We start from the raw sequence: 14,141 nt of genomic DNA on the forward strand, positions 1-14,141 counted from the left end.
GGTATTAACTCTGGATACAGTATTAGTAAGACCATTACGAGAATATTGTTTCCAGTTCTGACTGGAAAAGACTAAGGAAAGAGCTAAAAGAATGATATGACAACAGTAAAAAAAACAAAATAAAAACAAAAACAGTTACTTACCTGTACTGCAACAGTTGTTCTTCAAGACGAGGGTGCCGACATGTATTCCACTTAACTGTGTGTTCACCCAGCTCATTGGGATACTATCCTTGTTAGAAGAGTTAAATTGACCGTTTGTCCAAAGCAGATGGCGGATGGGCTGGCTGGTTGGAACTAGGCCTTTTCCTTTGAGATTAATGTCTCTTCCTGGACAAGTCTTGTGGTCTAGCTGGATAAGCCAACTGCTGAAAATAGTGCTTGGAATAGAGTCAGTATTGTTGCTGCTGTTGTTGTTGACCCCAACAGTGACATCTCCTTATCACTGGAGTATAAACTTCCGGTGAATGTAAAGTAGTTCAAGAGTCTTTAAACAAATTTAATGTCTCATCAGTTTTCTCTGAAAACAAAAATTGACCATCAAATGATAAGTCCTCTATACTTTGTTGGACCTCAGGGACTGTGCCAGAATTCTGTAACTGCGAAGCTCTTCTCATTGTTACAGGTGAGGTCACAATCCTAGAGGAGATGTCTGCTATATCCAGTGCTGATTGTAATGACATCGTGGCCACTAACCAGCCCTCTGCAATGAAAGCTTGAATCTCTCCTGGAGGATTCTGGCAGCTTATCTGAAAATTCTGTCATATTCACAATTCACAAAATCATATTTTGACAATAGAACCTGCTGATTGGCAATGCACATTTATAAAGATCAGGTTGAATAAATTTGTCTTCCCATTAAATCCAATTTTAAGACACTATGTCTTTCAGCACCAATTTAAATCACTGGACTTCCCTATGGGTAGTAAGGAAGCTGGGGTATGCCACAAAGGCTTTGCAGATTCCAAAAGTCCTTCATTTATAGGGAGAGCTGCCCTCCCTGGAGCTGAAGACTGGAGTACATCTACCGATTTATGGGTATTCTCCCAAACATACTCTGCCTGCCCAAAGCTGTAGCCATTCACCATAGAGATCTTGACACTATTTAAAATCCACAGGCACAGGAGAAGAGGAATCTGATATAGAAGAATTGTCCGATGAAGAGGAAAAGGAAATCAAGGCCAATGGGATCTGCTATGATTCTACTTGCTCCTGCAATAAAGGCTCAGACTGAACCAGCTCAGAAAGAGAACCTCCATATGGTCTCTAGATTCCTGCTCTCTTGCCGCTTGACCCAAGTAAAGTTTGGTGACTGTACCTTGGAGTGAACCAAGGATCAAGACCCTGAAGATCAAGGAATCTCCCAAGGGTTCCACGAATACCACTGAGGAAAGGGATATGACATCGACTGCCTATCGGAACCGGGCCACAAACCCCTATCTCTGGTGTGAGAATGGTACCAATCCCAGTACCACTGGTGGTCTCCTAAAGATCTAAAGCGTTTTTGGGCTCGGTGTCTAGATGAAGAAGAAGAAGTGGAAGATGACTCTGAACTTTAGCAGGAGAAACTCTCTAAATAATCTGATAAGAACAGAGGAGCCACATCTGGAGGAGCCTGTTAAGATGTCTGGAGTGGCTCAGGAACATGAGTACTAACCTCAGGGCAGACTGTGAAGATGCAGAGCACAAACCCCAAAGTGGTTGTGAGTTCTATACTTAGATTTCAGCAACCAAGTATCAAGTGTGAATCCTCAGGCACTATAACAGCCTAAATATGGAGTCACAGATAGCCCTCTTGGGTACTCCAATCTATCTTGAACCCAGGTAAGCTTGCCTTTGTGACAGATGTTTCCTTACACCAAAAACCACAATATTCAGGTTATTCCCAGTCCCAAAGAACCAGTAACTTACTCCAGGTCAACTGTACCTTAGATCCTATATCAAAGACAATACTTTTAGCCAATCCTATAATAAATTAACTAAATATTTATTAAAGAAGAAAAATAAATGAAAGTTATTTACAAGGTCAAAGCAGGTAAACATACACACACAAAGGAGTTATAACCTTAGGTTCCAAAAGGTAATAATAGAAGCTGCTATAATATATTAAGTTCTGTAAGTCCTTTAAGGGATGACCCAGGCCAAACAGTTGGAAATCCCTTGTTTATGCTTAGAAATCTTTGCCCCTCAGAGTTCAAGCAGCATAGAGAGATCCAGTTTCTTCTGATCAGAGATTTTTATTCCCTTCCCCCAGAGTTCAAGCTAATGGGACGAGTCCTTGTGCACATTTCCTCTTCATGGGTGTAGGAGCAGCAATCAACAAAGTCTTTGCTCTTTGATGTTTCACAATGGCCCATTTGGTTTCAATGGGCCTTCCTGTGTGCAAGCCCTAGCATCTTCTGTAGGAAGCCAGCCTTTACATTAATTAAAGCTTCTTTTCTGTTTGGTGAGTTACACAGTTACAGAGGTTTACAACGCAAAAACTTAGCCCTGGTCTACACTACAGAATTACTTCAGTATAACTACGTCAATCAGGGATATGAATAATCCACACTCCTGAGCGATGTAGTTATACCAACCTAAGTCCTGGTATACATAGCACTATGTTGGTGGGAGAACTTCTCCCGCTGATACAGCTACTGCCTCTCACGGAGGTGGAATTATTAAGCCAACAGGAGAGCTCTCTCTCGTTGGTTTAGAGAATCTTCACCAGCAGTGCAGTTGCTTTGGCGCAGGTGCCCCGCTGCAAGTTTGTAGTGTAGACCTGCCCTCAGTGTAACTATATAACATGGGGTACAGAAGTTAAGTGAGATTAATACATGCAGCATCTTACAAGCATTTCATAACATATAAACACGAAACACAGTTTTATAAATCTAATACCTATTTTAACAATACTAATACACAGGTGAGCCTGACTGGTTTCCAGTTATGTATTCATCAGTGTTCAGTTGGGGCCTAGGGGCCTTGGCATGAGCTGGCACCCAGTCTGCTAGCATCACAGAGTCATTCCAAGTCTTAACTCATTGGAAGCCCAGTACACTGACCACATCAAAAAAGACAGCAGTTGGAGCCTTCGATATCAGCAGTGTCATGGAGACAGCCCTAACACTCAGTACTGGACTAGACATTGGTATTGAAGTAGAGGTCGGTACTGCATTTGTAGCTCTAGCCTGTACTCGACCTGTAGAAGCAGACACTGTCTCCAGGGCCAAAGATGGAATCGGCACCAACAAAATAGCCTTTGGTGCCGGTCTTGTCTCCACAATCTGATTTTTAAGCAGTGCCTGCAACAGCCGGCAATCAACCCAGATGGTCCAGAGAGCTCCGAAGACACCACTACAGCTGAGGGCTCCTGTATCACAGGCAAGTCTGGCAAAGAGAGGCAAAGTAAATCTGAAGCTGCTTCAAAAACCAGTGGTGTTGATATGTTTGGTGCAGAGACCAATGTTGTTGGTACCAGATTAAATGCCTGCCCCACAGAAGATACCAAAGTCAATGGTATTCTGCCTGAATGACTTTGTCTTTGAACTGGAGAGTGGGTAGAGAGCCCTGCTCTAACCTGAGTACTTGAGGAATTCCAGTTCCTACCAGCACTCCTTTTTGAAGGGGTTGAAGAATCTCCCATATCTTAGAGTAAATGAGGTCAGTTTTATGAGTCCTCTTTCTTGGGGGAAGAAGAGGAAGGAGAATGGTCTATTCTCCTAAGAAAAGAGCCTGAGTCTCGCGGTGGCACCGAAGGTCTCTGAGCGGCTGGACAATCTGATCCCAGCACTAACATGGGTCTCATGGGTCGATCCATCAGGTACTGCTTCAGGTGTAAGTCTCTTCAGGTGTAGCCACTTGAATACTCTTTCCGAAGGATTTGCATACAGAGCACTTCTTAATATGTCCCTCTCAAAGGCACAGTAAACAATGAGTATGGGGACTGCTACTGGGAATGGCTATTCCACATGAGGGACAGTGCTTAAAATGCAGGGAAGGCATTACACCAGGCAAAAAACAAACTAATTAATCTAACACTAAGGGTTCTATTAACTATAATTACTAACATAACAAAATACTGAAAGAAATCTCTCCAAGTTAACAACAAAAAGCATGAGGTAAATACCACACAGGATGCTCCAACTCAAGCCAAAGGCACTGAGAAGGAGCTGGAGGTGGGGGGGCAGGGGGTGGCATCCTTAAATAGCCATTAGAGAAGCTACAAGGGCCAAAGGGTGTTTGTGCCACCACAACGGGTACTGCTAAGCAAAGTTCTCCAGCTTCTGTGTGCTAGGCGCTCACACACCTGAGTGGAATATACATCTGCAACCACTTGAAGTATAATTAGGTGGGTCAAAAAAGAATTTGAAGAGCAACTAGCAAAAGACACAAAAACTAACAGCAATTTTTTTTTAAGTATATCCGAAGCAGGAACCCTGCCAAATAATCATTGTGACCACCAGATGATTGAAATGCTAAAGTAGCACTCAAGGAAGACAAGGCTATTGCAGAGAATCATAGAAGATTATGGTTGGAAGAGACCTCAGGAGTTTAACCCCCTGCTTAAAACAGGACCAACCACAACTAATTCATCCCAGCCAGGGCTTTGTCAAGCAGGGCCTTAAAACCTCAGGGAGTCCACCACCTCCCTAGGTAACCCATTCCAGTGCTTCACCACCCTCCTAGTGAAATAGTTTTTCCTAATATCCAGCCTAGACCTCCCCCACTGCAACTTGAGACCATCGATCCTTGTCATCTGCCACTGAGAACAGCCTAGCTCCATCCTCTTTGGAACCCCCCTTCAGGTAGTTGAAGGCTGCTATCAAATCCCCCAGCACGCACCCTCTTCTCTTCTGCAGACTAAATAAGCCCAGTTCCCTCAGCCTCTCCTCATAAGTCATGTGCCCTAGCCCACTAATCATTTTCATTGCCCTCTGCTGGACTCTCTACAATTTGTCCATATCCTTTCTGTAGTGGGGAAGCTAAATACATTTTTTGCATTGGTTTTCATTGCAGAGGATGTGAGAGAGATTCTCACATCTGAGCCATTCTTTTCAGGTGACAATTCTGAGGAACTGTCCAAGTTTCAGCTGTCAATAGAAGTGGTTTTAGAACAAATTGATAAATTACACAGTAATAAGTCACCAGAACCAGATGGTATTCACCCAAGAGTTCTGAAGGAATTCAGATATGAAACTGCAGAATTACTAACTGATATGTAACCTATCGCTTTAATCAGCCTCTGTACCAGATGACTGGCAGACAGCTAACATAACACAGATTTTTAAAAAAGGTTCCAGAGGCAATGCTGACAATTATAGGCCAATAAGCCCAACTTCTGTACCAGCAAATTGGTTGAAGCTATAGCAAAGAACAGCATTATCAGACACAGAGATGAACACAATCTGCTGGGGAAGAGTCAACACGGCTTTTGTAAAGGGAAATCATGCCTCACCAATCTATTACAATTCTTTGAGGGGGTCAACAAACATGTGGACAAGCGTAATACAGTGGATATAGTGTACTTGCACATTCAGAAAATCTTTGACAAGGTCCATCACCAAAGGCTCTTAAGCAAAAAGTAAGCAGTCATGGGATAAGAGGGAAAGTCCTCTCATGGATCATGGTTAAAAGATAGAAAACAAAGAGTAGGAATAAATGATCAGTTTTCAGAATAGAGAGATGTAAATAGTGGGGTCCCACAAGTTCTGTATCGGGACCAGTGCTGTCCAACATATTCATAAATGACCTGGAAAAAGAGGTAAACAGTAAGGTGGCAAAGTTTGCAGACAATACAAAATGACTCAAGATAGTTAAGTCCAAAGCTGAGTGTAATGAGTTACAAAGGAATCTCACAAAACTGGGTGACTTGGGAACAAAATGGCAGATGAAATTCAATGTTGATAAATGCAAAGTAATGCACGTTGGAAAACAATCTCAACTACGCATACAAAATGATGGGGTCTAACTTAACTATCACCACTCAAGAACAAGATCTTGGAGTCATTGTGGATAGTTCTCTGAAAATATCAGCTGAATATGCAGCGGCATTCAAAAAAGCTAACAGAATTCAGGAACCATTAGGAAAGAGATAGATAATAAGGACAGTAAATACCATAATGCCACTATATAAATCTATGATACACCCACATGTTAGGATATAGATCAGAGGCAGCCACAAGCGAATGGTCACATCCTCACATTCCAAACTAGTCACACTGAAATAAGGTGCTATTGGGCTGTTAGGAATACAATCCTGTCCTGATAATGCCTATCACCTCCAGAGAAAGGGAAGAGCCTAGAAGATGTAAAAGGAAACTTAGTTTGACAGCATCCTGTCTGGCAAGAACTCACTTATCAATAGCTGGGATGTGAAATCCTCATTTCTGTGTTGGTCTATCATTGTAGTCCCCATTTCCCTATTGTTTGTCTGTATAATCTCTGTCTGGTTCTGTGATTGTTTCTGTCTGCTGTATAATTAATTTTTGCTGGGTGTAAACGAATTAAGATGGTGGGATATAATTGGTTACATAATCATGTTACAATATGTTACGATTGGTTAGTTAAATTTCAGTAAAATGATTGGTTAAGGTATAGCTAAGCAGAACTCCAGTTTTACTATATAGTCTGCAGTCAATCAGGAAGTGTGTGGGTGGGGGGGGTGGGGAAATTGGAATCATGTTTTGCTAAGGGCAGGAATGGGAACAGGGACACAGGTAAGGCTCTGTGGTGTCAGAGCTGGGAAGGGGGACACTAAGGAAGGAAACTGGAATCATGCTTGCTGGAAGTTCACCCCAATAAACATCGAATTGTTTGTATCTTTGGACGCTGGGTATTATTGCTCTCTGTTCATGCGAGAAGGATCAGGGAGTAAGTGGGTGAAGGAATAAGCCCCCTTACACCACACCTTGAATACTGTATGCAGTTCTGGCTGCCCCATCTCAAAAATGATATATTAGAATTGGAAAAAGTATAGAGAAGGGCAACAAAAATGATTACGGGTATGGAACAGCTCCCATATGAGGAGAGATCTAAAACACTGGGACTCTTCAGCTTGGAAAAGAGACAAGTAGGGAGGGATACAACAGAGGTCTATAAAATCATGAATGGTATGGAGAACGTGAATAAATAAGTGTTACTACCCCTTCACATAACACAAGAACCAGGTGTCACCCAATAAATTAATAGGCAGTAGGTTTAAAACAAACATAAGGAAGTATTTCTTCACACAATTCACCATCAACCTGTGAAACTCACTGCCAGGGTATGTTGTGAAGGCCAAAAGTATAACTAAGTTCAAAAAATAATTAGATAAGTTCATGGAGGTTAGATCCATCAATGGCTACTAGCCAAGATGGTCAGGGATGCAATCCCATGCTCTGGGTGTCCCTAACCCTCTGACTGCCAAATGCTGGGGATGGATGATAGGGGATGGGTCACTTGATAATTGCCCTGTTCTTTTCATTCCATTTGAAGCATCTGACATTGGCCGTTGTCAGAAAACAGGATACTAGCCTAGATGGACCACGGTTCTGACCCAGTATGGCTATTCTTATGTTCTTATCCTGCCTTATAGTGAGAGATTAAATAATACCTAGGTCATATACAGCATTTTTCATCAGTAGGTCTCAAAGCACTTTACAAAGGAGGTCAGTAACACTATCTCCATTTTACAGAATGGGCAACTGAGGCACAGAGAGGTGAAATGACTTTCCCAAGATCTCCCAGCAGATGTCCAGCAAAATGCTGTCAAGGCATTGCAGTCTGCAAATTTTGCCATGTTATAAAAACACTTGCAGACCCCAAAACTGGTGATCAGCTTAGCCCACAGAATCAACAGAGATCCAGCAACTAAATTAAGGGTGGAAAGGGTGAGCCTAAAATAGGAAATCCAGAATGGCTACCCCACCCAGACAGCAAACTGTATCAATCCTCTTCACACTCCACCCTCAAACAGGAGCCAATCACCTGGCCCCAGTAATGGGTGGGAAAGATACCAGAGCCCAGATCCAAATACCCTGAGCATGAGGAATCATAGAATCGTAAGACTGGAAGGGACCTTGAGAGGTCATCCAGTCCAGTCTTTTGCACTCATGGCAGGACTAAGCATTATCTAGAGATTCCACAACCTCCCTGGGCTATTTATTCCAGTGCTTAGCCACATTAGGAAGTTGTTCCTAATGTCCAACCTAAAGCACCCTTTCTGCAATTTAAGCCCATTGAGTCTTCTCCTATCCTCAGAGGTTAAGGAGGACAATTTTTCTTCCTCCTCCTTGTAACAGCCTTTTATGTAATTGAAAACTGTTATCATGTCTCCTCAGTCTTCTCTTTTCCAGCCTAAACAAATCCAGTTTTTACAATCTTCCTCATAAGTCAGGTTTTCTAGACCTTTAATTATTTTTGTTGCTCTGCTCTGGACTTTCTCCCGCTTGTCCACATCTTTCCTGAAATGTGGTGCCCAGAACTGGACATAATTCTCCAGTTGAGGCCTAATCAGCGTGGAGTAGAGCAGAAGAATTACTTCTCAGTAGAAAGAAGGAAAAAGCAGGAAAAAAACAGCCCCCAAATGCTGAAAACAAAAGGGGATGGGGGAGTGAAAGAAAAGGAGACTGAGTAGATGGAACACTGCTTCAGCTGAGATACCCACCCACTTCCATCCACCACCTCCAGACACTAAAAGGTATCTCTACTGCTCAAAGCCCATCAAAACTGTAGCTCAGCTAGTGAGGTGAGCATCCAGTTTACCCTAGAAATGATTAATAGCTGACTCAGGTGTCAGCAACCTTTCAGAAGTGGTGTGCCGAGTCTTTATTTATTCACTCTAATTTAAAGTTTCGCATGCCAGTAATACATTTTAACATTTTTAGAAGGTCTCTTTCTATAAGTCTATAAAATATAACTAAACTATTGTTGTATGTAAAGTAAATAAGGTTTTTAAAATGTTTAGGAAGCTTCACTTAAAATTAAATTAAAATGCAGAGCCCCCCGGACCGGTGGCCAGGACCTGGGCAGTGTGAGTGCCACTGAAAATCAGCTCGCGTGCCGCCTTTGGCACACGTGCCATAGGTTGCTTACCCCTGAGCTGACTTAATCATGACCTATAAGTAGCTACATGGGGAGAATATTTCTGATAATAGAGGGGTCTTTAATCTAGCAGGAAAAGGCATAATGAGATCTAAATGCTGGAAACTGAAGCTAGACAAATTCAGACTAGAAATAAGGCAAATATTTTTAACAGTGTAGGTAATTAACCATTGGAACAACTTATACAGGCATCTGCTGCATTTTATATCACTTGATGGATTTAAATCAAGACTTGATGTCCTAAACAGATATGCTCTAGCACAATTAGAAGTCATGAGTCTGATGCAGGAATTACAGTAACTCCTCACTTAAAGTCATCCCAGTTAATGTTGTTTCGTTGTTACGTTGCTGATCAGTTAGAGAACATGCCCATTTAAAGTTGCGCAGTGCTCCCTTATAATGTTGTTTGGCAGCCACCTGCTTTGTCCACTGCTTGCAGAAAGAGCAGCCTGTTGAAGCTAGCTGGTGGGGAACGAGGGTGGACCGGCAGCCCCACTGTCAGCTCCCCGCTCCCCTAAGTTCCCTGTGTGGCAGCCACCTAGCTGGCTATCAACTGCCGGGCAGTTCAGCTGTCCCTCCCCCCACTGTTATGTGCAGCTCCCGCCCTCTGCTTTGGAGCTGCTCCTGGGAGCCTCCTGCTTGCTATGTAAGTGGAGGGGGAAAGAGGGGTGCTAATGTCAGGGTGTCCCCCTCCCCACCGCACAGAGCAGGGGGGGACATGACAGGGCTCAGGACTGAGGGAGCAGCAGCTGCTGTCTTATCTTGCTGATCTACTTAAAAAGGCAATGTACTTAGCGTGGCGTCAGCATACTTAAAGGGGCAATGCTTGTCTCTCTCTCTCTCTCACACAGTGTGTGTCTCTGTCTCACTCTGCCATGCTGTCTCCCCTCCATCCACTCGTGCTGCCTTGTAGAGTGTGAGGGTACATTAACAATAGCATATTAACCCTTGAGGGCTCAGCCGAGTGCTAGTTCATCATTTAGCAGTAAGGCATTCCCTGGAAAATATCCCACCCACTTCCACCCTCTGACTTCACCACCTCAACCAAGCTTCACAAACATCTTTGCTGTGTATGTGTGTGTATATATATATATGTGTGTGTGTGTGTATATATATACACACTTATAATATAGAATAGACTAGAATAGAATATATATATAAAAATATAGTCTTTTGTCTGGCAAAAAAAAATTCCCTGGAACCTACCCCCCCCCCCCCATTTACATTAATTCTTACGGGGAAATTGGATTCGCTTGACATCGTTTCACTTGAAGTAGCATTTTTCAGGAACATAACTACAATGTTAAGCGAGGAGTTACTGTACTAGTTGAGCTTCTGTGGTCTGTGTTATGATGGAGGTGATCATAATCACCTTATGGCCTTAAAAACAAGTATAATTTATGAATATTTATTTTCTTGTTTTTATCTGTAGAAGGTTTACAGTATAGGTTGACATTTCAAATATTATAGAAACAATATGCATAATGATTCTAGTGAAACCATGATATTGTGAGTCTACAATTTAAAAAAAAAAGCCTAAATATTAATTCACGTGATATTACTGTGCTAACAGGTCTTCTTAAACTCAATACATATTGCTGCCTTACAAGACTTCAGAGTGGCCTGTCGACTTCTGGGTCTCGCAATCACAGCTCCTGCTCCCCTCATGTTATGTTAGACTAGTCTCTGGGAGACTAGGTCGTGCAAGAGTTTATGAACTAACCTTTCACCTCTGGAAATCCAGGGTCAAAATCTGGTTTGGGCCACTAGTAAAATGAGTTTGGTGGTCTCAGCTGTTAGTGGACATTTTTTAAAACCACAAAACCACCAAACAATTCAGAAGAACTGTCAATTTTTGCTCAAGAGACTATGTCTATGGCTGGTACAGGAAGGTTGTCACAATTCAGAAAAAAGGTTAATTGACATACATACTGGGAAACTTGCATCAAACTTGTCTATGCTATTCTTGGCACTAGCCAATACTAATAGTCCATCACTGTCATTCAGTTCAGATTCCTGACCATATGATGCTGAGAGAAAGGAAGGACAGAACACACTATTGCATTGCCCATGGCAGAATTCTTCAAAGCAGGAAGTTTAAAATGATCAACAGATCAAGCAGCCTAAAGCATTATTGAAGTTACTCCATCTCTCAGCACTGTTTATATATTTTCAGCTTTGTTATTATTACACTCTCTTTCACAATGTCATGATAAAGCAGTCCATGCTCAAGACATCAAAAAGATTGACAAGCAAAGCAACGAATATTTAGGGATGTCAAGCTTTATAAATAGCCCTCAGAGACAGAGAGAGCATAAGCTCTGCTGTGCCACAAGCATAACAGAGCCATAACTACCCAAGCGTTGACAGGGTAAACAGAAGAAATAAATAATTTAATATGTAAAAGAAAATATCTAAGTTACATGTATTTTAGTGAGAGGATGAGAACTGGTGAAGTTTGCCGGCATCTCCTACTCTAGTTACTGTCAATTTACAAATATTACATTAAATAGTGCAACATTTGGCTAGATACACTATTATCTGTAGAGTAGTTCTCAGGACTGGGACTCTATTGGCAGTCCTTGGCCAGATGATTTTATATTATGACAACATACAGTAAATGGGTGTGGCATATGGAGAAAGGGGTGGGGGTGAGGTGGGGGGGAGTTTTTGGGAAACAAGGATAGCAGCAATGTGACCACAAGGTTACAGATTCAGTACACACCTGTCTGGATAAATTCCATGTCTCCCTTAAAAAACAAAAAACAAGAAACTAAGAAATAAATGAAAATGTCATGAATCCCTACAGGTCATCCACCCTGAGTATCCATTTCCTGGTACTCCCTGAGTTTGTGAATCTGAAAACCTTCTAGATATAGCAAGAATCTTCAATGCTCCTTGCACTCTCTCTTTAAAGAAGAAGTGGTGCTTAAAAATAGGCAAGATCTGCAGTACACACAATACAGTTATGTCAGAAGAGACACTCAGTCAAATGCAGAATTTCCACTTCTAAATGTCCTGCAATGGAAAGTAAAAAAGCACTGAGCTCTTTTTTGCTTCTTTCAGTTACGTCAGGAAGGCAGGTCTCAAAGGCATTTTTGCTCTAGAAATACAAGTTCGTTGGGTGTGAAAGACTCTATGATGGAGGGGCAGAGAGTGTCTTTTTGTTCTGTATTGTATGGTGGGTTAGAGTTCCATGACTAAGGCTCTTAGGCACTACTGCAATAAAAATAAATAAATTATGACAGCGCATAGTAGTGCAAGCCAAGCAACAGAAAAGGGAAGGAATTTTTAGTCAGATTATTTAGGACATTTTTTATTTGTTAAACTCTATTTGATTTTAAATGACTGTCATTGTGTAAAGAGAATTTTTTTGAACTTCAAATACATTTTATGCATTTGAATTTCATGTCACAAATTAAAATAAATGCAGTTATTTATCTGAGTGTAGAATCAGTCTCTTCCTTTTGGCTCTCTCTCCTTTTTGTTTTAGAAAAATCAAACAAAGAAAATGAATGAAAAAGCCTACATTATAGCTGAGAATGTGTGTACAAGAAAGTCAGGAAATTCAAAGTCGTCGTTCCCAAGGAAACTGTAATTGTCATGGTGCAGCTACAAATAGTACATGTGCACAGTGGGTGGTCAAATTAAAGCTGCAATGGGAAACATACAAATCTGTTTACATTCTCAACCATAATGTTATATTAGTATGAGATTGGGTATTTTGCTTTTAATACGTGATAAAAGCGCAACTGTGGCTAAAAATATAATGGTTAAAGAGTACTACAGTTTCATGAAAAAAAACTTATGTCACTTACCTGAAATGTCCCTGAGCAACTGCTGAACACAAGGGTGTAAAGCCATTTTTATCAGCAGCATCAACTTGTGCTTCTGCAGTCAGCAGCAATCTCACACAATCTATTAAGTAGACACAAATGAAGAGTGGTGCGACAAGATAAATGAGATATGTTAAAACTAGAGCATGTATTTGATCTTTTAAAAACTTTCACAGGTGTCACAATGCTCTAAAATTACATCATATTACTACAGATGACTTTATAACTGAATTACATTTGCAAACTTTAACACATTCTATAGTGAACTTTTTCCAAAATAACATGTTAAATGAAAGAGTAGAAAATTAAACTGATTCACCCGTTCCACAGCCAATTCATTCAAGGTATTTAAAGTATATATTAATAATATAATTTTCTGGCTTTTCTTCCACAAGAGATTGGAATGCCATCTACATGCATTTAAACTTAAGAAAGCATATAACCTGCTCAGAGTACATTTCTTACAAGAAAAATTTCCATAGTTACAGCAATACCTCAGAGTTACAAACACCAGAGTTACGAACTGACCAGTCAACCACACACCTCATTTGGAACCGGAAGTACACAATCAGGCAGCAGAAGAGACAAAAAAAATATTTAAAAAGGCAAACAGTGCAGTACTGTGTTAAACGTAAACTATTAAAGTAATAAAGAGGAAGCAGCATTTTTCTTCTGCATAATAAAGTTTCAAGGCTGTATTCAGTCATTCATAGAATCATACAATATCAGGGTTGGAAGGGAACTCAGGAGGTCATCTAGTCCAACCCCCTGCTCAAAGCAGGACCAATCCTCAACTAAATCATCCCAGCCAGGCCTTTGTCAAGCCTGACCTTAAAAACTTCTAAGGAAGGAGATTCCACCACCTCCCTAGGTAACACATTCCAGTGTTTCACCACCCTCCGAGTGAAAAAGTTTTTCCTAATATCCAACCTAAACCTCCCCCACTGCAACTTGAGACCATTACTCCTTGTCCTGTCCTCTTCTACCACTGAGAATAGTCTAGAACCATCCTCTCTGGAACCACCTCTCAGGTAGTTGAAAGTAGCTATCAAATCCCCCCTCATTCTTCTCTTCTGTAGACTAAACAATCCCAGTTCCCTCAGCCTCTCCTCATAAGTCATGTGTTCCAGACCCCTAATCATTTTTGTTGCCCTTCGCTGGACTCTCTCCAATTTATCCACATCCTTCTTGTAGCGTGGGGCCCAAAACTGGACACAGTACTCCAGATGAGGCCTCA

The 14,141-nt window shown here is 41.4% G+C and overlaps 1 protein-coding gene across 1 annotated transcript in view; it reads right to left on the reverse strand.

Annotated features, from left to right (window-relative positions):
* The window catches only part of CTTNBP2 (cortactin binding protein 2), a 197,079-nt gene that overhangs the window by 84,565 nt on the left and 98,373 nt on the right, over positions 1-14,141 (reverse strand). The window contains 1 exon segment of the mRNA XM_037888921.2: positions 12,887-12,986. Coding sequence (XP_037744849.1) covers positions 12,887-12,986 — 100 coding nt within the window.

The sequence above is a fragment of the Chelonia mydas genome, chromosome 1 (genome assembly GCF_015237465.2).
Source record: "Chelonia mydas isolate rCheMyd1 chromosome 1, rCheMyd1.pri.v2, whole genome shotgun sequence".
Classification (NCBI taxonomy): Eukaryota; Metazoa; Chordata; order Testudines; family Cheloniidae; genus Chelonia; species Chelonia mydas.